At 43.0% G+C, this 26,629-nt stretch overlaps 1 protein-coding gene across 4 annotated transcripts in view; it reads right to left on the bottom strand.

Moving 5' to 3' along the window:
* The window catches only part of srfa (serum response factor a), a 41,137-nt gene extending 14,921 nt beyond the window's left edge, over positions 1 to 26,216 (bottom strand). For all 4 annotated transcript variants that reach the window (XM_080450228.1, XM_080450225.1, XM_080450227.1 and 1 more), the window contains exons 1-3: positions 25,130 to 26,216; positions 18,620 to 18,886; positions 1,729 to 1,966 (exon numbers count right to left, since the gene is read on the bottom strand). In XM_080450228.1, coding sequence (XP_080306354.1) covers positions 1,729 to 1,966; positions 18,620 to 18,886; positions 25,130 to 25,816 — 1,192 coding nt within the window. In that variant the 5' untranslated portion in view covers positions 25,817 to 26,216. The remainder of the gene's footprint in view (positions 1 to 1,728; positions 1,967 to 18,619; positions 18,887 to 25,129) is intronic.
* Positions 26,217 to 26,629: the final 413 nt, after the last annotated feature.

Below are 26,629 nucleotides of genomic sequence, written 5' to 3'. Positions count from 1 at the left end.
GAGGTCGTGCCTCGGTGCCATTCAAATTCTAATCGTGTCATGAGGTAGAAAACATTGTTTATTTTACATAACACACGTAGAGGCCCCCAAACGAGTGTCTCCTCTCGACCCAAGTGGACCACAGCACAATGATAAAAACGCTTTAGACAATAGTAGCATATTTCCTATATGCCACCGATGTTCAGATTTCACTAGAAAATTGGTTCTCAAAGTGGGGTCCGGGGACCCCCAAGGAGTCCTTGGGGGGGTTCCATGGGGGGGTTCCAGGGGGTCCCCAGCAAAATGTGTTAATATAGCATCACAATCATTTTAACCACTTTCACCTTTTATTCAAAAGAAATCGTGAAAATTGTGCAAATCTTTGAATATAATATTTTTTAAAGCGAACATTTTAACTCAAATCTTTGCTTCTGGAGGGTCCCTGGAACAAAACATTTTCAGATGGGGGTCTGTGGCCAAATGCATATCAATTTGGGGGTCCTTGACATGAAATAGTTTGAGAACCAATGCCCTAGAACATATAGTCGCCGTCAGGCACAGACCTTGTGTGTCCAAACCTTTAATACTTTTCAGGAAATAAGAAAAAATAACCTGGGTTCAGATCCAATGTAGTTATTATCTAGTCACAAGCTCTTGTTAATACTTTTCTATTAGTTCAATATTTTCTAAACCCACAGAGAGACTTAAAGGACGACTTCACCAACATATAATTGGTCCTCACTAATGCAAGTGATAAAATGTACAATGTTTTTGTACTCGGTCTGTGTCTCATAGGAGGGGCTGTGGACAGTTCAGAAACTAAATCATCATTAGGCTTTTTACATTTTTTGAAAAATTATTTTATTTAGATGTTTTTCATTTAGAAAACGCTAGAACAATGGCTTCCATTATAGCATGCAAGGTTTCCAGGAATAGAATAGAAAGCCTGCGGTTTCTATTAGCTTGGATTCCCCATCGATGATGTCACTGGTAGGTGGGTTGCTGAACTGTCCACAGCCCTCCTTCTGAGACACAGACTGAGTAGACACAAATGGTACCATATTATCATGAGCAATTAGTGAGGACCAACTATATGAAGACAGGTTGAAAATGGGTGAGGTCGTCCTTTAACCACTTTCAACGTTTACAAAAAATAGCAGATCTACAAGCTCATAGCGCGGCACCGAGTGCAGCGCTATGAGCTTGTAGATCTGCTATTTTTGAAAAATCTTGAAAATGTGTGCAAATCTTTGAATATATATTGTTTAAAGCGAACATTTTTAACTCTATTCTTTGCTTCTGGGGGTCCCCTGGAACAAAACATTTTGAGATGGGGGTCGGCGGCCAAATACATATCATTTTGGGGGTCCTTGACTTGAAAAAGTTTGAGCACCACTGATATAGAAACATACGTTTTTTCAGAATACTGTTGGGATTTAAAAGACATTTGTAGAATCGGCTTCAGGTCTTAACCCATTAATACCTGGAACGCATCTGTGTCACTTTAGATGTCTTTGGCTATTCAAAAATAGCAGATATACAAGCTCATAGCGCGGCACTCGGTGCCGCGCTATGAACTTGTAGATCTGCTATTTTTGAAAAATCGTGGAAAAAAAATTTTTTAGATTTTTTTCCAAAAACTGTTAGGATTTAGATTTTTTTTAAAGAATCGCCTCAGGTCTTAAAGGGTTAATGGGTTAAACAACAAAGTAAGGCATTGATTTATGTAACATTTCCCCCTCCTAGTACCTGGCATGAAGGTGAAGCCGCCGGGCAGCTGCATGACCCCTGAGGTGCCGCCGGCCTTGAGGATGGTGCCGTTGGCGCTGATGTTGCCGCCCGACACGGGCGCCAGGTAGTTGGTGATGGGGAAGGACGAGCCGCTGCTTATCTGCATGGTGGTGGAGGTGGTGGGCACCGTGGAGGACTGGGCACTGCTGGCCGTGCCCGGCAGGCTGGCCACCGTGAACGCTGGCTTCAGGGCGTCCTGAGGGACAAACATACACAAATGAGCCCACAGGTTAGAATACCTGAGAGGCTATGGGGGAGGCTACTATATTTACAGAGCTTTTTTCATACACAAAATGGTGATTCGGTGCTTTATATACAAATGACGTCGATGTCGGGTAGAAACCAGTGGTGGAAAAAGTACTCACATTTTTTACTTAAGTAAAAGTAGCCATACCACATTATACAAATACTCTGTTACAAGTAAAAGGCCTGTGTTCAAAATGTTACTTGAGTAGAAGTACAAAAGTATTGGCATCAAAATACACTTAAAGTACCAAAAGTAAAAGTACTAAAATGTTTGAAAATAGCAGATCTTGCGACGCGTTGTGAGCTTGTAGATCGGCTATTTTCAAATAGCCTAGGAATAAAATAGGGCTAAAGTGGTTAATGTATGTTTTATAATATAATAACTTATATCTGCAAAGTAACTAAAGTTTTCAAATAATTGTAGTGGAGTAAAAGTACAATATTTGCCTCCGAGATGTAGTGGAGTATAAGTTAAAGTATTTGAAATTGGAAATACTCAAGTAAAGTACAAATACCTCAAATTGCACTTAAGTACAGTACTTAAGTAAATGTACTTAGTTACTTTACACCACTGGTAATTCAGTGATTTATACATGACGTCGATATCGGGTAGAAACTGTGTTACGTCCAAAGAAATAAAAAAGAACATGTGTTCCAATGGATCCAATGCAGTTATTATTCATTCACAAGCACTTCCCCTGCTTTCAACCCATCTTCGTAAGTCTTTATAAGATGGTACCATTTCTGTCTACTCGCTCTGTCTCATTGGTGGGCTATGGACGGTAAAAAAAAAAAAAGTACGTAAGAACAATGGCTTCTTTTTCAGCACGGTAACTTTCCAGGAAGAGAAAAGGCTGTAGTTTCTAATAGCCTGGAATCCCTATCGATGATGTCATTGGTAGTCAGGTTTCTGAACTACCCTACCAATGAAACACAGAAATTGTGCCATCTTATGACCATTAATGAGGACCAATTATACAAAGGTTAAAGGTAGGGTAAGTGATATTTTTTGGTTAAAACAAAAAGCATTTTGTTAAAAGGTTAAAGCACTATATTCTGATAGTAATCATTGCTATAGAGTGTTTGTTCAGTAACAGGAGTCTCCCCGTCTCTCCAGCTCTTTAATAAACAGAAAATACATTTTCCGGTAGGTGTCAAAATCTCAGCCAATCAGGAGAAAGTACCAATTTTTAAGCTTCATTTTTATAGTGTTCCAGTTCCAATTTTGCCTGCTCATTTCTTAGTGTCATCACTTCCAATTTCACTTGTTTAATCTATATCCTGATTGAGTTCTCTATCCTGATTGGATAAAATTGGAAATGAAACTGAAACAAACACTCTATAGCAATGAGTACTATCAGAATATAGAGCTATTTAACACTTATTTTAACCAAAGAAAATCACTTACCCTACCTTTAAGTTTGAAAATGGGTGCTCCTTTAACACTTTTCATTGGCTAAATAATATTTATACAAAATATAATTCACCACTTTAACTTTCAAAATGTTTCAAACACAGTGACGAGGCAACAGAGAAATAAAAGGGCATACAAAGAATAAAGTTCCTTGAATTTTGGCCCAGGGTTTAGGCAGTGTAGTGTAAACACTGTTCATCTCCACTATATGCTGCTAATAAATTATGTGCATTTCTTTTTTACACCACTACCACTATTACACTCAAAGAACTGGAACCCAGGCAGCTGTGAAAGCAACATTAAAGTTGTTTCAATCAAATGGCACCTAAAACAACACTATTAATGAGGCCTTTCCTGTCCCAGCAGTTGAAGCCAGTGTTTACCCGGGACATAGAAAAAGGACCCAGAAGGACAGGGGTTAATACTTGTGCCATTTTCGAGGATAGATTAATGGTTTGACAGAGTCCAGATTGGGCCCCAATAGACCCTTCAAATGACACAAGCAGGGTAGGGACACAGGCAGGGTCACTGCGTCTTAATTGTGCCCATCAGTGGTGGGAAAAGTACTTTTCACTTAAGTAAAAGTATCAATACTGCAGTGTAGAAATACTGTTACAAGTAAAAGTCCGGTAATCTAAATTTACTTGAGTAAAAGTACAAAAGTATTGGCATCAAAATTTACTTAAAAGTACCAAAAGTGAAAGTACTCATTATGCAACGCATTGTGAGCTTGTAGATCTGCTATTTTCAAATGGCCGAAATGTATACAGGGCTGAAGTGGTTAATGTATGTTTTGTAATAATAATCTAAATCTGCAAAGTAACTAAAGTTGTCAAATAATTGTAGTGGAGTAAAAGTACAATATTTGCCTCTGAGATGTAGTGGAGTAGAAGTAAAAATATTGAGAATGGGAAATACTCCAGCAAAGTAAAAGATTCCTCAAAGGTGTACATGAGTACAGTACTTGAGTAAATGTACTTAGTTACTTTACACCACTGTGGTGCCTATATGTTAAACAACAACAACAACACTTTATGGCAGAGACAACCTCAGTGTGCAGTCAGTCAGCCAGAGGGACCATGTGCTGCTGAGCAGAAGAAACAGACATTGAACCCTGGAGTGACGCAATGGTGAGGTCTTTATTTAACAAAGTTAACACAGTCCAAACTACTGACCAACCAGTGTCTTAGAAAAATATCACCTGCAGCATGTACTGTACATGCACAGCATATCCTTTCTATATCAACATGGAAGACCGCCTGTGATGTCACAGTCAGTCATTTAGTATCAGTACGTAGTAGGCACTAGTATTGGCATTGCAGCATCAGTAATATCACTTGTGTCTTTATATTTTTATACGTTATCATGACTTATCTTATTTAAAATCTAGTGCAATGATTATCTATAGATTCTATATTATCAATACATTCCAATCTGTGGGTGCCACTGCCAACCTTCTTGTGCAGCACACTGCCAGTACGCTAATTTAGAACCCCTATTTTCACAATGCGTCGCGAGCTTGTAGATCTGCTATTTTCAAAAGACTTGTATACACTTGAAAACTTGAAATGGGACATTTTGAATTCCAGACTTTTAATTGTAACAGAGTATTTCTACATTGCCGTATTGATACTTTTAAGTAAAAACATTTGAGTACTTTTTACACCACTGAAGGCTGGTAGAGTGTGTTGAAGCCACACCTTTATTAGACCACAAGCACCACGCCAACCAGTGTTGACAACAGAAAGGTACATGATGGCAAGTTGTTTTCAACCTTTTAGGCCGCGATCCCCCAAAATAATCATATTTGAACTGGGGACCCCCCACACTTGTTTGACTCGGTTCCACAGATAAATATTGTGAAAATAGCCGATCTACAGTTGCGAGGCGTTGCGAGCTTGTAGACCGGCTATTTTCAGACCTTTTGCCTCTTTCGTATATTATTTGACAATTTGGCCAACATTTGACCAGTTTTATAGTGTAGTTTGTTGATTACTTTTGATTGATTGAGCAATGGTCTTCTTTCTTTCTCTTTTTTTTAGGTATTAAAAAGGTGGTAAAAGTCCTTAGATTGTCACTTCACTGTCATCTGGGGACCCCCAAAAATCATGTGGGGACCCCTCTGGGGGTCCCGACCCACAGGTTGAGAACCACTGCTCTAGGAGGCTACATTTATAAAAGTAGTGGGTCGCACTCAGAGTGGCAAGAGTGAGTTGACTTTTTTATTATTCTTTACATGTCAGAATGAACAAACATGTAAAGACCCACTGCTTTTATCAATATTGTTGATCTAAGAGGATATCACACCAGAGAAGTCGGTGGTAACAAAACGTATATTGGCTAGCCATCTATAGGAGGGTTGGTTGGTGTGTGTGTGTGTGTGTGTGTGTGTGTGTGTGTGTGTGTGTGTGTGTGTGTGTGTGTGTGTGTGTGTGTGTGTGTGTGTGTGTGTGTCTCTGGAGCCAATATCGCAAAGCGCTAAACCGATAAAGAAACCATCCATAACTGAAATCAGAACTGCTCGTGGTGAGCAGGTTGTTGCTGTGCCGTAGGTGTGTGAATGTAACATTGTAAAAAAGGTGCTATCCTATATTAAAATTGGCTACTTGGAGGGTGGGCCGGCTGACCGGCCAGCGGACCACGGCCACATCACTCAGACATAATCATAAACAAACCCGATACGCCCATATATAGGCAGGTCACTATGACTCAGACATAACCATAAACAAACCCGATTTTCCTGCAGTTTGAACAAAGTCTAAGGTCAGGATGATGAGTATTTGAAGCCTTCTCATGTGGTAGAATAGGTAAAACCACTTGAAACGTAGCATCACAGTTCTGGGGGAAACATTATTCGCAAAAAAAAAGCAGATCTACAAGCCAAGCTCACAATGCGACACGTTGTGAGATTGTAGATCGGCTACTTTTGGCAAAGGGATTTGGTGTAGAGGGGAAAAAAAGAGCACATCAAGTACAGAGTTAAAACTCATGTCCAGTTTACTTAGTATAGAGGGTTTAAGTGGTTAAGTGTTGAAGACAGTGTTGGAGTGCCTTGTTGGCTCAGCCAGTAAGAATGCCGACCACAACATAACCACCATGTCTCTGGCTCCAATCCCTGACGAGGACCGGTGTGGCTTGTCTTTGCTGTCTCTTCTCTCTAGCCCTATCCATTCAAATTAGCTAATGGGAGGGCTGGCCGGCAGACAGACCACCGCGGCCCGTCACTACGACTCAGACAGAACCATAAACAAACCCGATACTCCCATATATAGGCATAGCGTGGCCCGTCACTATGACTCAGACATGACCACAAACAAACCCGATACGCCCCGTTACAGGCCCTACCAACACCTTTTCTGCTCACATGGTACCGTGTTTAGCAGAAGGTAGGCTACATGGTTCAAGCCCTATAGGTGTCAAATGCGGGTTGCATGCCAGTGGCTATGTGAGAGATATAAGCTGACATTGTGTAACCATCACATTTAGGGTCACAACAGTTAATCAAACTAATCGATTATAAAAGATAATTGATTTGAATAAAATACACATTAAATTTCTTTTTTCAAATACAGTAGCAAAAATTGCGTTTCTATCTGTAAATGATGTCGCAAATCTGTATCTGTGGGTGTGTGTGTGTGTGTGTGTGTGTGTGTGTGTGTGTGTGTGTGTGTGTGTGTGTGTGTGTGTGTGTGTGTGTGTGTGTCTGTCCTTTTCGTATCTCAAGAACCTTTTAACCAATCGACTTCAAACTTGGCGTGTATATTACCGGATCAGTAGTTGTGCATTATTGAAGTTATTGTTAACGTTCGCATCAGAGGCAGGCGTCTGTTTGTTCGAGCCCAAATACAAGATGCCCGAAATCTGGTATTGCTGATAATTGCTGATGCAAACAGGTCTAAAGATAGCCGTGTGCCAAGCGGGGGCCCATGCACGACGCAAAACGCTGTGCACGTGCAGCTGAGTCAGACCAAAGCACGAGATGCACACCTAGCGTGGGTCAGAATGATGCAGGTGGATGGAGCGTCAGACAAGGGAGGCTGAATGCACGGCTAACGTGAGGGCGGAGGAGACGCTGCAAGATGTGAGCAAGAGCGTCAGGCAAGCAATGCTGCACAAAGATTCCAGGAATCTCTGTGGGTATATATTCCAGGAATCTGGCTGTGTATCTGTCCGTCTCATGCGACGTCATAGTACTGACTTCACAGATGAGTGACGTCATAGACTGACTAGCCTCCAAGTACTCTGATAACGGGTGCTGCACTAGTTAGAGATAATAATGCATACAACTCCACCCGCATTATTACTATTTATTAGTCAACATAAAATTCAATATTAAAAGTGATTTAAAAAAAAAAGCCATACATCAGAGTGAGCACTAAGTGAAGGATAAGAACACAGTGTGTTCTGCTGGTGAGTGGGCTGTGTGAGCAGAGGCAAATAGGCGTTAGACAAGGACTGGAATACACACATACAGCCCCCACAGCTGCCTGTTCCCAACTTCCTACACATACAGCCTCATATAGACATTTCACGTGACACTAAAGATCAGAAAAAGACGCAGAATGTATTCTCTTTGCATTCAATATATTCCAAGGCTGTGTATCCTTGGAGTATATTGAATGCAAAGAGAATAAATCAGTGATGGCAGAATATTGCTACCACCGCTTTGGTAGGTAATCAGGGATGCGATCAGTACAATACAATGGAAAAAGGCTTCCAACACCCCCCACAGCACCACCCACCCCCACACACACACACACCCGTAAAATCCCAGCCTTAACATAGGGTAGAATAGTGAGCCTCGCTCACCAAGGCAGTGGAGTGGAGCGCCACTATTGGTTTTTATATGTGACTGATTACATGGGACTGGGTGAGAGGTGGAGGATCCAACATGGTCTGCTCTGATAAGGACCGTCCAATCGCACATGGTTATTAGAAATAAAGTCCTATCAAATGTTATGCTTTTAATTGATGGGATTGAAAATTGCATATTAGGAATGAAAAAATTATAATGACTAAAGGAGTAGTTCACCCCAAAAAAAATAGATTTTTGTGTTTTTGTCGCATTCCTAAGCCAATAATTTGATTACCGGCAGAAAGATGCTAATGTATCCGGTAGGAGACTCAAAAGAGACTCTTTGTGTCTCCTACCGGAGAGACCGGCAGTCATCAAATTATTGGCTTAGGAATGCGACAAAAATGAATTCAATGTTTCATGGGGTGTGCAATTGATAGAATTCGTTTTGGGTGAACTACTCCTTTAAGTCACAGTGCATTCACCAACACACACCTCCTGATGTTGAACTGACAAAGACGTAGCCTATAGTAATAGTAATAATACTAGAGAATCAACTGGATTGTGTCCTAATCGGAGCAGAAGAGAGGAGAAGCTCCTGTACAACAGCATGCTGTGGCTGACTAGCTGTAACAGTATTGAGCAGCAGGCAGTCAGTGCCTGCCTTCTGTTCAGCTCAGCTGAAGGGGAATTCAAGTCCAAGGTTCTTCCCCTCTCCTAGTTAAACAGCAGTGTGACTGTGACTGCTGCAGGAGGTTGGGGCAAGGACAGGCTGAATGCTGTCACATTTTTCTCTTTACGTAAAGAGCGATACGGAATGGTGACAGAAAGTTACACCTTACGTGGCTCAGCAGGAGTCCAGCGATCTATTAGGGTCTGTTTGTGTGTCTGTCTCAGCCTCTGTGTGTTTTTTGTTTTTTTAACCCAGTGCCAATTGCCTATATAATCCGGGGCGCTACTCTCTCTCTGCCAGCCTGGGGAGACCCCAGAACTGAGCTCATGCCTCCTTCAATGCATGAGGAGCTAGCAAGCCGCTTCTTATCACCTGACAGGGGGGTGTTTCCCCGGTAGGACGTAGCGCGTGGAAGGAACACGTTATTCCCACCAGTTCCTTTCCCCTCCATTAGGCGCCTCGGCTGACCAGGGGGAGGCAGTATAGAGACCAGGATTACTGCATGTTTTTTTGTGAGGGCACCTACTATTTTTTATTTATTGTGATTTTAATTTTATAATTGAAGTCAATGGGGGCTCTTAGCGGGCTAAAACCTTGGCCAGCTTTGGAGTCATAGGTCATAGATTTGTCATAGATGACTGGACAGAAGAGTGGGAGAACCACACATGGGAGCCATGCTGTTCCCATGTGGAAGCAAAGAATCCACATGATTACATTTTGTTCTCCCTATAAGACAGCCGCCATAGCCATCGGGCAAGTTCTGACACAGTGACGGTGATTACAAATCACGCAAAATCCTCTGCCAACAGGTACTCTGTTCAGTCTCCCCTATGTTATAAGTTCAATTTTGATATGGGTTCAAGCATTGTTCAATGAATTTTACAATTAAGACTAATCTGGAAATAGTTCCAAACTCCATATTGTTGGTACATACATGTATACGATCATGATGGGATGTTACACCATAAGGTCAACGTCTCTGATTTAAACCCATTAACCATTTGTTTGTTTGTGAGTGTGAAAGAGCACCTGAGGACAATGTGATAAAAATGTAAACGAGGGCCGACACATCAGTGTCTCTAACGCTGGGTGAGATTAACCACTGAACCACATGAACCCTAGTGTCCCTGTTCTGGGCATGATGTCATAATAGGCTAACATTCTGCAAAAATAGCCCCAAAATAGGGATGCCAGATTGAAAGTGGTTAAAACAGTGGTTCTCAAACCTTTTCATGTCAAAGACCCCCAAATTGACAATTAGTAGCCCGCGGACCCCCATTTGAAAAGATATGCCAAGGACCCGCATAAGAGAAGATTTTTACGGCTCTAGCAGTGATTTTCAACCATTTTAATTTCAAGGACCCCCAGTTTGACATGCATTAGGCTACGGACCCCCATTTAATGACATCCCCATCTCTGGGACCCCAATTTATATTGTAAAATCAATGTCAATTTAACTCAGAGAGTGTACAAATGGAACCAAATAATTTGGTTCCATTTATACACTCTGTATTACAGACCCGTAAGGGTCAATTTGGTTCCTAGCTATCTATCATTTAGCTGGGGACACCCTGGAACTCCCTCAAGGCCTGGACCCCACTTTGAGAACCAAGGGGTTAAAATCAGGACATATCAGTGCTAGCTAGGATCACTACAGTACTGTGTCGTGTTGTGCCATGTTTTGCAATTGACCACGGGGGACAGATGGGGGGCGAGCGGTTTGCGGGACGAGGCTGTGTGGGGTGGTCATGGGGGGGGGGGGGACACTAGGGGACATGCGACAGGGGAAAGGATAAGGGCGAGAGGAGAGTACAAACAGCTGAGGGTGCAGACAGCTGGAGGGAAACCTGAGCACCTCTCTCTGAAGGGGATTTAACCCTTTCACGTGACGCCAGCTGAAACGACAGCAGACTGGGTGTTAAAGACACCCCCCCCCCCCCCCCATCGCCTGACTGTGGTAAAGTTTAAAAAAATCTGTGTCACTCAATGTCCCTTCAAAAAACTACAGAATTAACATTTCCAAAATTAAAAATTTACTTGAGTAAAAATGCAAAAGTATTGGTATCAACATGTACTTAAAAGTACCAAAAGTAAAAGTACTAAAATGTTTGAAAATAGAAGATCGGCTATTTTCAAATAGCCTGGGTATAAAATAGGGCTAAAGTGGTTAATGTATGTTTTATAATGTAATAATTTATATCTGCAAAGTAACTAGTAACTAAAGTTTACAAATAATTGTAGTAAAAGTACAATATTTGCCTCTGAGATGTAGTGGAGTAGAAGTAAAAGTACAGGAAATTGGAAAAATTCCTCAAAAGTGTACTTAAGGACAGTACTTGAGTTAATGTACTTCAGTTACTTTACACCACTGATAAACACTAAATACACACCTGACAGCTGCTGTCACTGACTGCATCCACTCAGACTGACAGCTACTACACACTAAAGTACACAGAAACAAACAGGGTTTTAGTAGAGCGGGGTATAGGAGCTGAACTAGAAGGTGTTCCCACTAAAAAAGTAGGTCGTTCGATTCCACAGGCTTTGAGTTGGCACAGTCTATGACAGTGGGCCCGGTGAAGTTCTCACTATCTCTGTGACCCACATATCAATCTGCCACTGACCTACTGCTTTGTTTGCCCGTCTTCCTGTCTGTCTGCCCTGTTCAAATGGACGCTCTATAAACAGCGCTGGCTTTTAGTCAAAAGAGAAGCCAGATCATAGTAAACACAGTCGGTCCGAGAGGGTCGAAGCATTCCTTCACAAACTCTGCTTTTAAAAAAAGGACTTCCTGCGTGGGTTTGTTGCGACAGAGCTGCTCTTTTATTATGACGTAGCAGCAGTAGCACTGTGTCCCTACTACTCCCTACTGTTTCTTTCTTATGTCACTCACTACTACAAAGTGTTAATGGAACTCTGGAATTAACACAAACAATGGATGCATGTGGGTAAATTAACACTCGGGACATTGCTGTGTAGGCGCTTATAGACTGTGTGTGTGGGCCCTATTTTCGCCGGTGCCTTACCCATTATCCCTAAACTTCTTTCCCATCTTTTACCATTTAAAAAAATATTTTCTAATAGTTCAAATAGCCAATCTACAAGTTCACGACGTGTCGATGTAGATCGGCTAGTTGAACTATTTGAAAATGTTTTTAAAAATAGTAAAAAATGGCAAAGAAGTTTAGGGGTAATGGGTAAGGCACCGGCAAAAATAGGGCCCTGTGCCTCCCAACACGTGCTATCCACAAGTTTCATATAGGGCACGGTGGGCATCCCTTCCTGTCGATTTGATCAGGTATCAGGGATCAAATCGACAGGAAGTGATGCCAACCATGCCCTAGGAAACATGGATAAAAAAGGTGGGCAAAATGTGAGCTATGGTCTTGAGATTCGAAACAATCACATTTTCAGAATAGTATAAAAACGGTTTTATTTATCATGAAAGTAAACTAAGATTCCATCCTTTTGATTTATACCATGAATTCTGCTTAGAAAAGTTGAGCTTTTCTTACATTACAATCTCCAGCTCTACCTCACCTTCCATTCAACCAACCAACCAACCAGTCAAGACAAGGTCACGGCCGCTTAGTGTAGACGAATCCACAGAGTGGCGATCATAACTGCTGTGTCAAGCGAGTGCCGCTCCGCACCGCGACACCGCAGCTACAGGCATTCGTCTGAGAATCAGAGAATCAGACGAATGTCTCATTTAACGTGTCCGTTAAATGAGACATTTAACGGACACGTGAATGTATTCCTTCCATATAGGATGTGGGTTTGAACAGTCCTCCAGCTTCATGGATCAGTCTGCTTATGTATAATACAATTATTTAACCATTTAATCTGTATCACAACAGAGCAGCTTCATGGTACTCATCAAGTTTGACCTCATATTCACAGAGAACTTTAAGAATCCTATTATGAAGGACAAATGGCGGATTTATACACTATACCGAAAACAACTGATTTCCAACTGGGGAAAAAACTTGAGTATGAAAGGTTTATAATGAGGTTTTTTCTTTTTTGCACCACCCACCATAGTACTTTAACTCTTACAGTGTCAGATAACTTTTACTGAGTCACTTTTTAACAGTAGTACTGCTAGAGTGAGTTTGTGTCCTTGTTACACATGGCAATAAAGAATCTTGAATCTTCAAGAGACCTTGACAAGACTAAAAGACTTATTATCCTTCTGTTCAGTAACGGCTACAACAGCAGAATGATTCAACAGAGAGAGAGAGAGAGAGAGAGACAAGTCATACATGATTCATGAGGGATTACGGCCATCCAACATGAAGGTGACAACTGGCAGGCGCGTACCGGTGCTGGTTGGAGCACCCAATTGTGCAGCCTACTGGTGGTTGCCCCCGTCGGCTAATCTCCCATTTGCTGGCTCCCATCTCCCAGTCTGTCACCCTGCCAGCAGCATGGAATTCGCAGCTCCATTTGGGACTGCTAAAAAAGGCAAGGCAGCCCAAGTGGAGGAGTCGCAGCCAATGGCGTCTGACCTGTCCAGTTGCTCGCTGTAAAATAAGGATAGGGGTGGGGGGTGGTAGGGGGTGACATAACGTTGCCTCCCTCCCCCTCTATCACGGTGACACATTACCCCCCCCCCCCCCACCCACCCACCCCCCACACAACTCTCTCCCTCCTCTCACTAAACGTGTCACTCAATCTCTTCTGCCCCCCCTCCATATGTGTGTCTCTCTCTCCCTGTCTCCTCCTCTTGTCTCTCGCTCGCCAGAATCTATTTAGGAGCAACCTGGTGATAAGGGTACACGCATGTCTGAGGAAATTAACTTTTCATTATCGATGATGCTCACTTGGCACTTCAGCTCACAGTAAAGGGCCTTCTGTGTTTAAAATACACCTTGTGAAAAACATGTTTACCTTTATTTAACAAGGATAGGTACCATTGAGATTAAGTCCTGACCGAGACAGGCAGCAGCACAAAAAATAAAAACAAGTCGTAAACAGACAATGAAAAATGTCAATATTACAATACTGTACAGCATCCCAAAGTACAGTGCAAGCCAAGCATCCGTTTAAACACCCCCCCAACAGATGTCTGTCTCCATGTCTTTCAAAATAAGCAATAAGAAATCAGATAATAGAGTTTTAAAACAGTCTGCGATGTATTCCAGTCTGGGGGTGCACCGGTGCAGAATACCTAAAATCCCCATAAATAAAAACAACACTATTCAAATGCCATATTAAGTGACACCTTTCAGACTCACCAATCAGCTTCATTCCTCTGGGGAGTGAACCAGAACTAAGAGGCATACGTACATTATTCTGAACAATGATGTCACCTTATCATGCTAGGAGCTGCCAAACTGGCAGCAAAAAGGAGGGAAAACAAACATGTGGGCGGGTGGTCAGCGTGGCAGCCTCAGTACGGCGGCGGCATGGTCAGTGGGGTTCTCCGGCGTTTGCAGTGGCGAGGAAATGTGATCCGCGCTAACAAGCAGCGGGGACAAATGAACCTCAACCATAATTACAACTGCAACAGCCCTGACAGCCAAACCAGCAGGGAGAGACGAGAGAGAGAGAGGGAGAGAGAGCTAGATAGAGGGGGAGAGGAGATAGCCAGGAAAAGCTGCGTCATTCATTGCTAAGCTTTCTCTACGCAAACACGGTTGCAGGGCTGCTGCTATTGCCTTGCAGTTGTAACTCTAGCAACTGGAAGCCTAGTTAACGATCATCTTTGAATAAACATCTCGCCCCCCCCCCACACACACACACACACACACACACACACACACACACACACACACACACACACACACACACACACACACACACACACACACACACACACACACACACACACACACACACACACACACACACACACACACACACACACACACACACACACACACACACACACACACACACACACTGATAACCAACGCAATAGACAGCTTGATTTGGCGATATAAACTTCCAAAGAAATGCCAATATAAAATGCCAAGAAGGACATAGTGTAGCCTGAGAAGCCTGACCGTATCTGCCTCACCTCACCACAGCATTAGAGCCCAGTCAATGTCAGAATTAGGAGTCTGATCATGCCAATCTCAATTCTGGAGCGATTACAGATTTTGACTGATATTTTGTCAAGAAGTGCAACACTTTCTAATCAATCCCATCCTATATTAAAATCGGCTAATGGGAGGGCCGGCCAGCCCGAACACCCCGTCATTAAGACTCAGAGTCTCAGACAGAACCATAAACAAACCCGATACGCCCATATATAGGCATCTATGGAGGTCTGGTTGTCCAGAGCCACAGATCCGACTGCTATGCCCATATATGGTAATGCACATATATGGGACCGACCGACTTCAAACTCGGCACACGCATTGATATTGATATATAGCGCTTTTCTAAGTGTGTGTGGGGGGGTACTCTGACAAGGCCCCTGTCACTATGACTCAGACATATAGATGGGATCGGCGGTGCAATGTAGGTGTGAGGGCCGCTTAACCCTAACCCTACTCGGCCCGAACCTCTAGTTTGAAAAACGTACACGTGATTAAAGTTTCTGACATTTTCAAAAATAGCCGAGCTTGTAGATCTGCCGTTTTTGAACATTTTCACCAAGAAAGACATGACATGGCCAAAATAGATGGACGGAAAGGTTCAAAGTGGTTAAAAAGCATCACACAAACACAATGGCTGTATGCCAATAATACAGATGTCATCAAAGAAGACGTCAAATAATGACCAATATATCGGCCAGACCTGACATATATTGTCTGGGCTCTACCTAAAGCATCTCCCTCTGCTTCTCCTGATCTCCTCCCAACACTTCCACAAGCCCCCCGGCCCAGGACAGACATGAAATGTTTAGACTAGCTTGGACCGTATGCGTGACATACTGTTTGGCAGATGAATAGTGTTCAGACAGTACGGAGAGAGAGGCGTACAGTAACGGCAGCCAAAACACGGGACCTGCGGCAAAAGAAAAGGATCCGCAAAGAACTCACAGAGTTCGTCTTGAGGACCGACCCGAACCCACGCTAACCATAACAGCGCTGATCCTGACATAGATCAACATGGTGACAATTTTGAGTGTTTCCTTCTGTAGGGATTGGCTCTCGGGACCCAAAGCTGATCTCCCACACGAACACATGCAACAAAAAAAAAGGAAAGTCAAACACAAGGTCCTCCAACCAAACCAGGGACCTTTAGGATCAGTAAAAAAAAAAGAAGTTTCCATTCCAACTGTCCTGTTTAATGTATCGCTCTTCTCCTCCTCCCCCTCTATGTGTACATCTATACCTCCCCCCCCTCCTCCATATCACCAAATGAGAAAAAAAAAAGAAAAAACAATCACAGGACTCCAAAGACAGCTGCAGCTTGTAAGGAATGTGAGGGGCCTCAGCCAAGAGTGCAGGCAGGGAAACCATACCATATATGGCCATAGATGCAGAATCTAATTTTTATCAATGAGTGGAGTTGGGCATGAGAACGCCTTAACCCATTCAGTCCGGGAACGCATCCGTGTCATTTAAGATGTCTTTGGGCTATTCAAAAATAGCAGATATTACAAGCTCATTTGGAAAATCGTGAAAATGTGTGCAAATCTTTGAATATATATATTTTTTGAAAGCGAACATTTGTAAAAAATATTTTGTTCCAGGGACCTCCCCAGAAGCAACGATTTGAGTTACAAATGTTCGCTTTAAAAATATATATATATTCAAAGATTTGCACACATTTTGACGATTTTTCAAAAATAGCAGATCTACAAGCTCATAGCGCGGCACTCGGTGCCGCGCTATGAGCTTGTATATCTGCTATTTCTGAATAGCCAAAGTATAAAATAATGTTTATAGCTAGAAAATCTAAAAATGACACACGGGATGCGTTGTCCCGGATTGAACGGGTTAACATGCAATGGTTGATCGTCATCCCTGACAGTGTATGGTACGTGTTAAGCAACCGACTTGTACAAACAGTGCGTGAAGCAAATAGGCCTCCCAAAGTGTGCGTCTTCAAAGGGGCGTACTTTAAGGCCATGTAAACAGTGGAGGGAACCTCAGGCTTCCAGCACGTGATTACATGAAGGTGCAGCGTTTTAGGATAATGAAGTGTGTCTGCTGATGACGGATCCAAACGCTCTAATAAAGAACCTCTGGAAAAACAAAAGTTACTTTCACTCGAGCTTTAGAAACCGAAACGGTCACATTCAGATCACCGTAAGATGAGCAACTACCACAAAATGACCAAAGATATTGATATTATATTAATTCATTATTATATATCTTTTTAATAATCTTACTACCAAACCAATGAAATTATCCAATTTTTGTCATAAGATATCAACTTAAAAAACTGTATTTCCCAAATAATTAGGCATGTAAAGTGAATTTAAGTTCCAACACATTTCTTATTATATTACCGTTTACTGACATGATACAGAACTAACAGAGTTGGCAGTCAAATATTTTCCAAAAGATGTTAAGCACAATGAAACTCAAATGTTTGAACGTAATCCTTAACAGAAGACAGCTCAATCCTACAATCAAAAGTAAACAGAGAATTGAATACAGCAGGCTGGATGTGTTTTCCATCCTAATACGAGCCAGACCGGCCGCTGATTTATATTTTCATGGAAGAGAAGGTCAGGACAGCTTTTCTAGGCCAGAGGTCAGGGAGGTAAAGTGAAGAGAAGTTCTCATCCGTCCTGGAGACGAGGATAATGTGGTTACCTGGCTCCACACTTCCTCGCTCTACGGCCCTCTGAAGGAATACTCAGACGTTTGGCTCAATTAAAAATGATTTACTACACGATCAAACCCAACCACAAACGGCAAAACCAGAGGTTTCACTGAACGTAAAAGTACAAAAGCCAAACTTTGTGTGTTACAGTGTAAAAAGGTATTTCCACTGCTGGATGCCGACTTGATTCATTTGTTCTTTCCTTGGCCTATTCTGGAAGGACTTGCCACCATATCCATTTGTGGCTTTCTATGGTGTTTTATCTTTTTGTGGCTCTCTATGGTGTTTTATCTTTTTGAAGTATTGTTAAAGGCACAAGTCTGCAATCACCATTTTTCTTTGGAACGAGGCAGTCAACCGTTCACGCAACGAAAAGCCTCTTGACATGAAAAAGTACCATTAATCCTGAACGTACAGGGAGAGGGTAGTCAGAAAAAGTAAACACAGGAGGAAAATCATTGTGGCGATTCAGACTCTCACAGTGGTTCCTTAGAAGAAGCTAAAAAAGCATTTTCTTTTTGGATATAGGATATGATATTTTTGCAACTTATAAATAATCACATTCTAAATAGGACAGGGTTCTTTAACAAGGGGGTCCGGGACCCCTAGGGAGTCCTCAGAGTTACTACAGGGGGGTCGCCAAATCTTTGTGTGATTGGATTATTAGTTAACCACTTCCATATTATTCCTATTCTGAAGAGAACTTAAACCAAAAATAGCAGATCTACAAGCTCTCAACGCCTCGCAGCGTTGAGAACTTGTAGATCGGCTATTTTCGGCAAAGAGGTTTGGTGTTGGTCTATGAAATCTTCGAAAATTAAATTTTATGCAGTGTAGTGGGGGTCCCTGCTTCATCTCTCTTTCAGCTAGGGGGTCCTTGGGCTGAACAACGTTGAAGACCCTTGAAATAGGAGATTACTGCTTCCCCTTACTGATCTCAGTAAGCTTTCCAGCGTTGGATAAGACAACACTCAGGCGGCTCTCTCACCTTAGAGTCCCCCATGCTCTCCGACTCAGACACCTGGTAGGTCAGGTCCGTCTCCTCGAATCCCGTGGCGCTCATGCGCTGGTCCGTGGACGGATCGTTGCGGGGCGGCGAGTCCGGGGAGTTGAGGCACGTTTGGATCAGGGCTTTGCCCGTCTCGCTGGTGATCATGGGCTGGAGCTTGCGGGTGGCAAAGGTGTAGACGTGTCCCGTTTCACTGGCCACCAGTAGGAGGACCTGGGTCCCCGTCAGCGTGGAGAGCTCATAGGCCTAGCAGGGACAAAGAGAGAGGATAGAAGACCAAACGTTTGTTATAAGGCCATGATTCAAACAGATACATGCGCATTTGAAGGAGACAATGAGGCCCTCCCCAGGCTGGCAGAGGGAGAGTAGCGCCCAGGATTACAGCTTAGGCATTGGCACTGGGTGAAAAGATGGGTTACAAAATCATGGGATAAAAATTTAAGAAAACCACAAACCACACGCAGGGAAAAATATATAAATAAAAACTGACTACGCTCAACAGGCCGAGAAAAGACAAGATTCTAAAAATACCAAAGTAGTGAACTCTTGACGTATAGCATAAACGCACCTAAAATAACACCAGATAAAGCGCCCAGAATAGAGAGTGTGATATAGCAGGAGACTGATTGCAGCAGGGGTCTTTGGTCAGATAGGAAAAAGAGGGAGTGGTCATGACTAAACTGGTCCCTGATAGAGGATATGAGGGCATCGTTCCTCTCAGCCAGAGGTGGCTGGGTCTGTGGAACATGAGACCATCAGCATAATCTCCTCTGCCGCCGTGTCTTTATTGTTTGCCGTTTGTTAATTGTTTATTAGGAGGATCCCCATTAGCTTTTGCCATGACAAAAGCTAGTCTTCCTGGGGTCCGACACAGACAAAACATTTTAACAGAAACATTCATTACATCAACTTTACAGTCATTATAATCTAAATAAAAATAGAAAAAAATCACTTATAACGCATTAAACGTTGTGCGTCTGGGGATTAGTACAGGCTTGTTTGCATCAGGTGTTCTTTGAACTTTTTATTAAAGGTGAATTTTGTGTTTGAATGAATTATGCACTTAGGGAATGAGCTATTACAGCTCTATAGATAGAAGATTTGTTCTTGCTTTAAGTGTTACCAGATCACCTGAACTGGCTTGTCTAGTCATATGTTCATCTCTTATGTATTCTACCTGGTCAAAGAAATACTGGGGTTTTTGGTCAGTCAAAACATTTCTGAAAAAAGGTGAGAGAAAGGTGACAGTAAGCCATGATAGATTTCTGTGCATTTCTACAACATGCGTCCGCTTGGAGCACATATAGATTCAACTCTGTATGACACAAGCACATAAAAACACACACATGCACAGCAGCATGAAAGGACACAAAGATGCACATCCCCACTACACACACGCCTCCTCAATGCTGCACTCGCAGTGAACTCCAGAGAAAGCCTTTTGATTTAAATGACTCATCAGTAATGTTGAGGAGGCCTCTAAAGAGCGAGTAAAGACACCGTCCCTGGCATCCCATTAACATCACCTTGGCGAACGACAGAACGCAGCCTGAACTGACTGATAAATGAGCCCATTGTTGTCCAGAGAGCATTACGCTGGCACACACAGGAGTTAGTTCCTACAAATCAAAATGATTTTATAAGGTAGTTATATTGCTACAGTACCCACACAGGGGTAGATCAGGCTACTCTTTCATGCTCTTTCTCCCTTGATACTTTGAACATTTATGTGCCATTATAAATCCAATGTTATCAATTTGGCTGGAGAACAGTAAACTGACCATGTCGTTGCCTTTTGTGTGTTATAACAATATTAAGGTAGAGCACCAAAAAGAAGATAGAAGTCTGCCGGTCATCACCATATAGCTCCTTCTCTAAGACCGCTTTCCATTCCAGTGGGTCACAGTTCCACATACACACACACACACACACACACACACACACACACACACACACACACATTTTAATAGAGAGTGGAAGGAGCCAACAGCCTCATAACGGAACCTGGTAGGAGACCGTAATTAACTGTACACCACTAACCTCTCTCCTCCTTTGGTAATAGCCACGTTTTATCAGACCATTGAATGGGCGAAGTAGGCGACATACTGACCTACCCACGATTTATCAGACCATTCATTGTGCGTAATCAGGAGATACTGACCTACCCGGAGGCAGAGCAGTCCCCACAACATGATTTATGATTCTGTGCCCATCGGTACATAACTCGGACGGCGCTGAGTAGGCTCAAGCGAACATCGCAACGTTCGGCACGGCAACTCGCTCGCTTTAGCTTGCTCGGTGGTGCCTCACGTGGCTCCAGTTCGCTTGAGACTGTGTGCCTCCGTCATGGTCCGAAACCGAAACTTTACTTTATACAAGTCATCTCCGTCGGCAGGTCAGTATGTCCTGATAACACCCAATGAATGGTCTGATAAATCGCGGGTAGGTCAGTATGTCGCCTACTTCGCCCATTAAATGGTTTGATAAAACGTGATAATGTCCCATTCAATGCATTGATGGCATCCGAATCAGGTGGGATTAGGCATGTTGTGCCAGAGAACCTAACCCATTTAGACCTGAGGCTAAAAACACATTCTAAATCCTAACTTAAGTTTTCTGAATAACTTGAAACTTTATTTATTTTTTATTTTTTTATAATAATGTTGCTATACATAGCAACAACTACAATTACACATGCTTTTCCGGATTGAAGGGTGTAACAACAAGGATAAGGATAATTCCTTTTAACACTGTGAGAGTCTTTTAACAGGACGTTCATGAAAGTCCTTGCGGGCTTGTTTCCAATGGGTGAGCAATTAGGGGTTAAGAGTCTTGCTCAGGGACAAATTTCATTTCATCAACACATATGCTGGCGTGGCCTGGAATCGTACCTGGGGCAACCAGGGCCTCTGGCTCCCTAGGCGGGCTCACTAACCACTCAGCTATGGCCAGGTCTAAACGGGCTAAAGACCAGGGCCTGATGTTTAGCCAATATCAAGTTTTTAACGGTGGAATTGTAAGCCTGGCCTGCTAGATAAAAAGTCTCCTTGGTTGACTGATATTCTCATAAATATTCGGGACCTGACTTGAGGTTGACAGTTCCTCTGCCAAGTCAATCATCAGCACAAAATAAGCTTGTTGTCATAATTATGCATTAAGAGGATAAGGAATATTATAAATATTCACTCACAGTTTAAAAACTATGGACAAGAGCAATTAAACGTTACATATGTTCATAGGGCTGGTAAATTCCTGTGGATAATTTGTTTATTCTTATACTGTATGTTTGCTGATACAGTCTGCTCAACCAGATGTGTGATTCCTATTATAAAAAGGTCCCCCGGTTGTTCAGACCGTCACCAAACTATGAACAGAAGGGACAGGAAGGAGGTTTGGGAGTGAAAGTCAGACAGCCTAATAATCCCAGTTAAAGAAAAGAGGGTGGGACAAACAAATAAGGTAAAGAGTAATTCTTTCAACCAGCACTACCGTGTTGCCCTGGCCTTGACCCAAGGCGTTGGTAGACACTTAGAGGTTTGGATTGTGTAATTTAACTCAATATTGGCTGGATGAATTCTTCAATAGTTGCTCCATTGATTTCAAAAAGAAAAGAAAAAGAAAAATCATCTCCTCATTGACTTACACTGCCCAGTTGAAACAGGTCTCAAAGTCACTCTTAGCACATACATACATACATACATACTGTAAACAAATACAAACTAAGCAGATTCTGCCAATATGTAAAATCTGGTTGTGCATTTTCTTTCTTTATAAAAATGTCAACTTCCGGTTGATTTTGGCATTTGAATTAGGAAGACGACCCAGGTTGGATCTACAGACCAACAGGAAGTTGACATTTGTATTAATAAAAAATGCAGCATCCACTTTGTGTGCATTTGTTTTATGTGCAAAAAGAGTGACTTTGAGAGCCGTTTCACATTGCATTGTGTGAATGTACTGTAAGTCAAAGGGGAGACGATTTTGGAACAGCAATTTCTAATCAATGGAGCAACTATTGAAGATATCTTGTCAATATTTGGAGTTACATCATGGCAAGGTAACGACACAACCTAAACCAAAGTGGGTTATAGCAGAAGTGTGAAGACAAATAAGTAAAAGGAAAGGATTTTTTCCCTCTCTCTTACGTGTGATGTGATCTTGCTGTATGCTGACAGGTTTTGAGGTCAGGTTATTTTTTTCTTGTATGCACATAACATTTACTCTGGAGCAGTTGAGGGAGAGGATCCCGCTGTTGGTGTGGTTTTTGACACATAGGCTAAATTAGCTTTCTCATCATTCATCAAAATGAAACTGGCTCATGGCTCACAAAAGATCCAGGCTGAGATCAATCCTTTCACTCCGTCTCGTTCCCGTGGCTGACATAGCTTACTGTGTGCAACAATTTATAAATGTGCATCCTGGGAGTGGAGTCAAACATCACTCATAGCCAAGTGTCTACATAAAGACACCTCAGTTTCCACGACAACAGCCTAGGATGCAAAAAAAGAAAAAAACAGCCAAGTGGAAAACAGTGGCTTCTTCCAAGTCAAATAAAAGAGGGGAATGAAAATTCTGACACTACAACAAAGCACATTATGTAAATGTTTTGTGAAACAATAATTGGCAAAGATAACATAATGTCTGCAGTGAGTGAGTGAAGTAGCTCAGCTGTTGCTCTGCAGTGTGAGAGCTGTCAGCTAACAGAATTGACTTGTTGGCATGTTACACAATAAAGTTTTAATTATGATACACTTCTTTGATTTTAGATTTGGAATAGCATGGCAGCAGCATTGCCTGCATTTGTTCCTTTGGAGCAGAGCATATAGAGGCCTTTCATATCAGCTTTATCATTGTAGATACTGCTGGCATGCCTGCCCCACCTACACATTTTATCAGTAGTGCGAGGCTGACTGCAATTCACCTCTCTGGTGAGGAAGAAGTTATATGGCTGCTTATATCTAACCTTTATATTTTACTACTAATACATGATATTTGACAGCTTGTAAGAGCCTAAATGTCTCCACTAGGCCTAATAGCTATTGTTTTGGTACAGCCTATCTTGTTATGGTTCAGTTTGTCCTTGAAGCAGCTAACAGCATAACTATGTACTATGAACTACCGTACCACTGACATGAGTGTTAATGTACTTCTGACCATGATATCATGTACATAAAGCATAATCACCACCACCTAGACCTAGAATATTCCCCCGACTCCTATGTGCCTCATCGATTACTGATTGATCCAGAATTCCACGACACTGGCAAGAGCTGCAACAAGACGTTGGTACCATAATGTGCAGCATTGCATTCACGCGCAGACCACCGTTCTGTTTGAGTGCCCTTTGACTGTCCTCTGATCCATGTCCCTGGGGTTGAGTCAGCTGTTGGCACCAACAGGCCAGGCTGTTGTTCACCAACACATGGCTGTCGCCTGCAAGCAAGACCCCCCCAACCCCCTCACACCTCAGCCTGTTCAGAGTGAGGGGCGACAGAACCTTCTGTGTGGTGCACTGCAAAGGATGCTGCTGGTGGTAGGTGCTCCAACAGTTCCTCGAACTTCCTACTCATGGCCGTGCATGCATTTGGGCACATGTGTGGGTGTGTGTGTGACTGTGTGTGTTTGTGTTTGTGTTTGTGTGTGTGTGTGTGTGTGTGTGTGTGTTTGTTTCATGGTCAGAATTCAGAAAGACTGTCACTTGCTCATCTATTTAAAGCCCAGTCATGACTGACACTCACTCAGCCCCTGAGTGTCAGAAGAGAATTTATTCCAGTCATGCACATAAATCCAAAGTTTTCGTTCAAGTGTCTTTACTGTAACCTGTACGTCTAATAATCAACATTATAAAGTGTGTGTGTGCTCTTTAGAACTGTATTTGTAACGCCACCACTAGTGAGTTTTGTGCAGCCTAGTGAGTGAGATGATTCTGAAAAAGTGCATGAAAGAAATGAATGCAATGTGAAAATGTATAATGAACGTTTAGATGGCACTTGAATGTTATAATTCAGTGGTCTTCAACAGGGGGTCCTCAGAGTTACTACAGGGGGGCCGCCAAATCTTTGTGTGATGGATCTTTTGGGGAGTTTTTTTTTTACATTAACACAGCATCCCTATTCTGAGGAATATTTTTGCCAAAAATAGCAGATCTACAAGCTCACAACAACTTGGCTTGTAGATTTTTCAGCCAAGAGGTTTGGTGTAGAGGGAAAAAAGGAACAGACCAAGTACAGAGCGAAGTGGTTTAGTGGTTAAATGTCTGAAAACATACACTGATGATGGTTGCTGTCAAACACATCTATGAAACTATCTATGAAATCTATGGAAAAGTTTAATCTGCAACACACTTTTATACAATATGTAGTGGGGGGGGTCCCTGCTTCATCCCTCTCTCAGCTAAGGGGTCCTGAAAAACGTTGAAGACCCCCTGTTATAATTCAAACTGAGTGTAGTGACAGATCAAACGTCTCAGGTCAGGTTATAATAACTCACCTTCTTCATTATACCGGTTTTCCTCTTGCTGAAGGTCGTGTATCGCCTCAACTTGTTGTCAATAAATTCCATCTTGATCTTCACGCGCCCACGTGTCTTCTTACCCGGCTTGGCCCCGGCGACCCCGCCGGGCACCATGCCGTAGCCCCCCGGGCCAGGGTGGACCCCCACCTCCTGACCCGTCACCGCCGCCTCCATCTCCCCTCTCTCCCGCTTCACCCCTCTCCTGCTGTCCCCGAGTGACCCCATGATGGGGTCATCGTCTTCCAGCGAGTCCGACTCGTTCTCCGACCCGCTGCACAGCGGCGCGCTCTCCCTGTCCGGGACGTCGAACCTGACTCCTCCGACGTGATGCATGCCCACTACTCCCTGTGCGTTCAACCCGGCCATGATCCCCTGTTGCCCGGCGGGCTGCAGGGTCGTCAACCCCCCGGTCCCCCCCGGTGGTCTCCCTCCTCCAGGTCTGGAACCCCCAGGACCGTTGTTGTTGTTGCCCCCCAACATCCCGATGCCGCTGCTCTGTCGTCCCTGATCGCCGATCCCCAGCACAGCCTGTCCTGCTCTGACCAGAAGAGGACGAATCCCACCAACAACTCCCCCCGAACCGCCGTGTGTTGTAGCCCTGCCTGAAACAACCGAGCCGTTTCCTGATGATGATGGTGCCGATCCGGACTGGCTCGGTAACATCCTTTTCTTACCGGGGGAAGACCACCGCGTTTCGTTTCTCTCTTAAACACCCCAGCCTAAAAGGAAAAGCCTGGAGGAGAGAGAGAGACTGAAGGAGAAGGAGGATTTAGGAGGCTGGTTGGTGGTGCGTCTCGTTTAAAATGAACCGCAAAGCAAGACACAACCTCAATACAGGAAATGTAAACACAACCCTAAAGACCCCGCGGCGGTTGGTTGGTTGCTTGGTTGGTTGTTGTTGTTGTTGTTGTTTTTTCGAGTGTCTCGGGATATTAAAACTGGCCCCCAAGTGCTGAAACTTTGAGTTGTGCTGCTAGTTACGACCCCCTGAGACCCTTCAGTTCACCATGGCTCCCTAACACGGCGGTACCTCCTCCTCTACTTCCAAAACTATCGCAGCACTTTCTCAAAAAGGAAAAAGGCCGAAGCGCAGCCTTTTCGTTGTCACGTCCGCCTCCGCCATATTGTCCAGTGTTGCCAGGTCTGGCTTATTATTATAAGCGACTTTGGGGCTTCTTTTTTTTATGTGAAGTTGCTTGTAATTATTGGTTTGTTTGCGGGGTTGCGGAGTTTTGGGGGGCTTGTTTCTGAAGTTTGGTGGCTTATTTGGGCTTGCTTCCGATTTGATCACTATTATTTTATAATTTTATTTTTATTTATTTATTATATTGTATTATTATCATTTTATTATTTTTTTGCCAGTGGTTCTCAAATATTGCCATGTCATGGACCCCCAAATTAATATGTATTTTTCTCTATAACCTCCATCTGAAAATGTTTTATGCCATATTCCACATTTTATTTCTAGATTTTTTT

This window comes from Gymnoscopelus braueri, assembly GCF_963280865.1.
Source record: "Gymnoscopelus braueri genome assembly, chromosome: 14".
NCBI classification, from domain to species: Eukaryota; Metazoa; Chordata; class Actinopteri; order Myctophiformes; family Myctophidae; genus Gymnoscopelus; species Gymnoscopelus braueri.
Note: the sequence above shows the minus strand (reverse complement) of the source record. Positions and strands in the feature narration are given on the sequence as shown.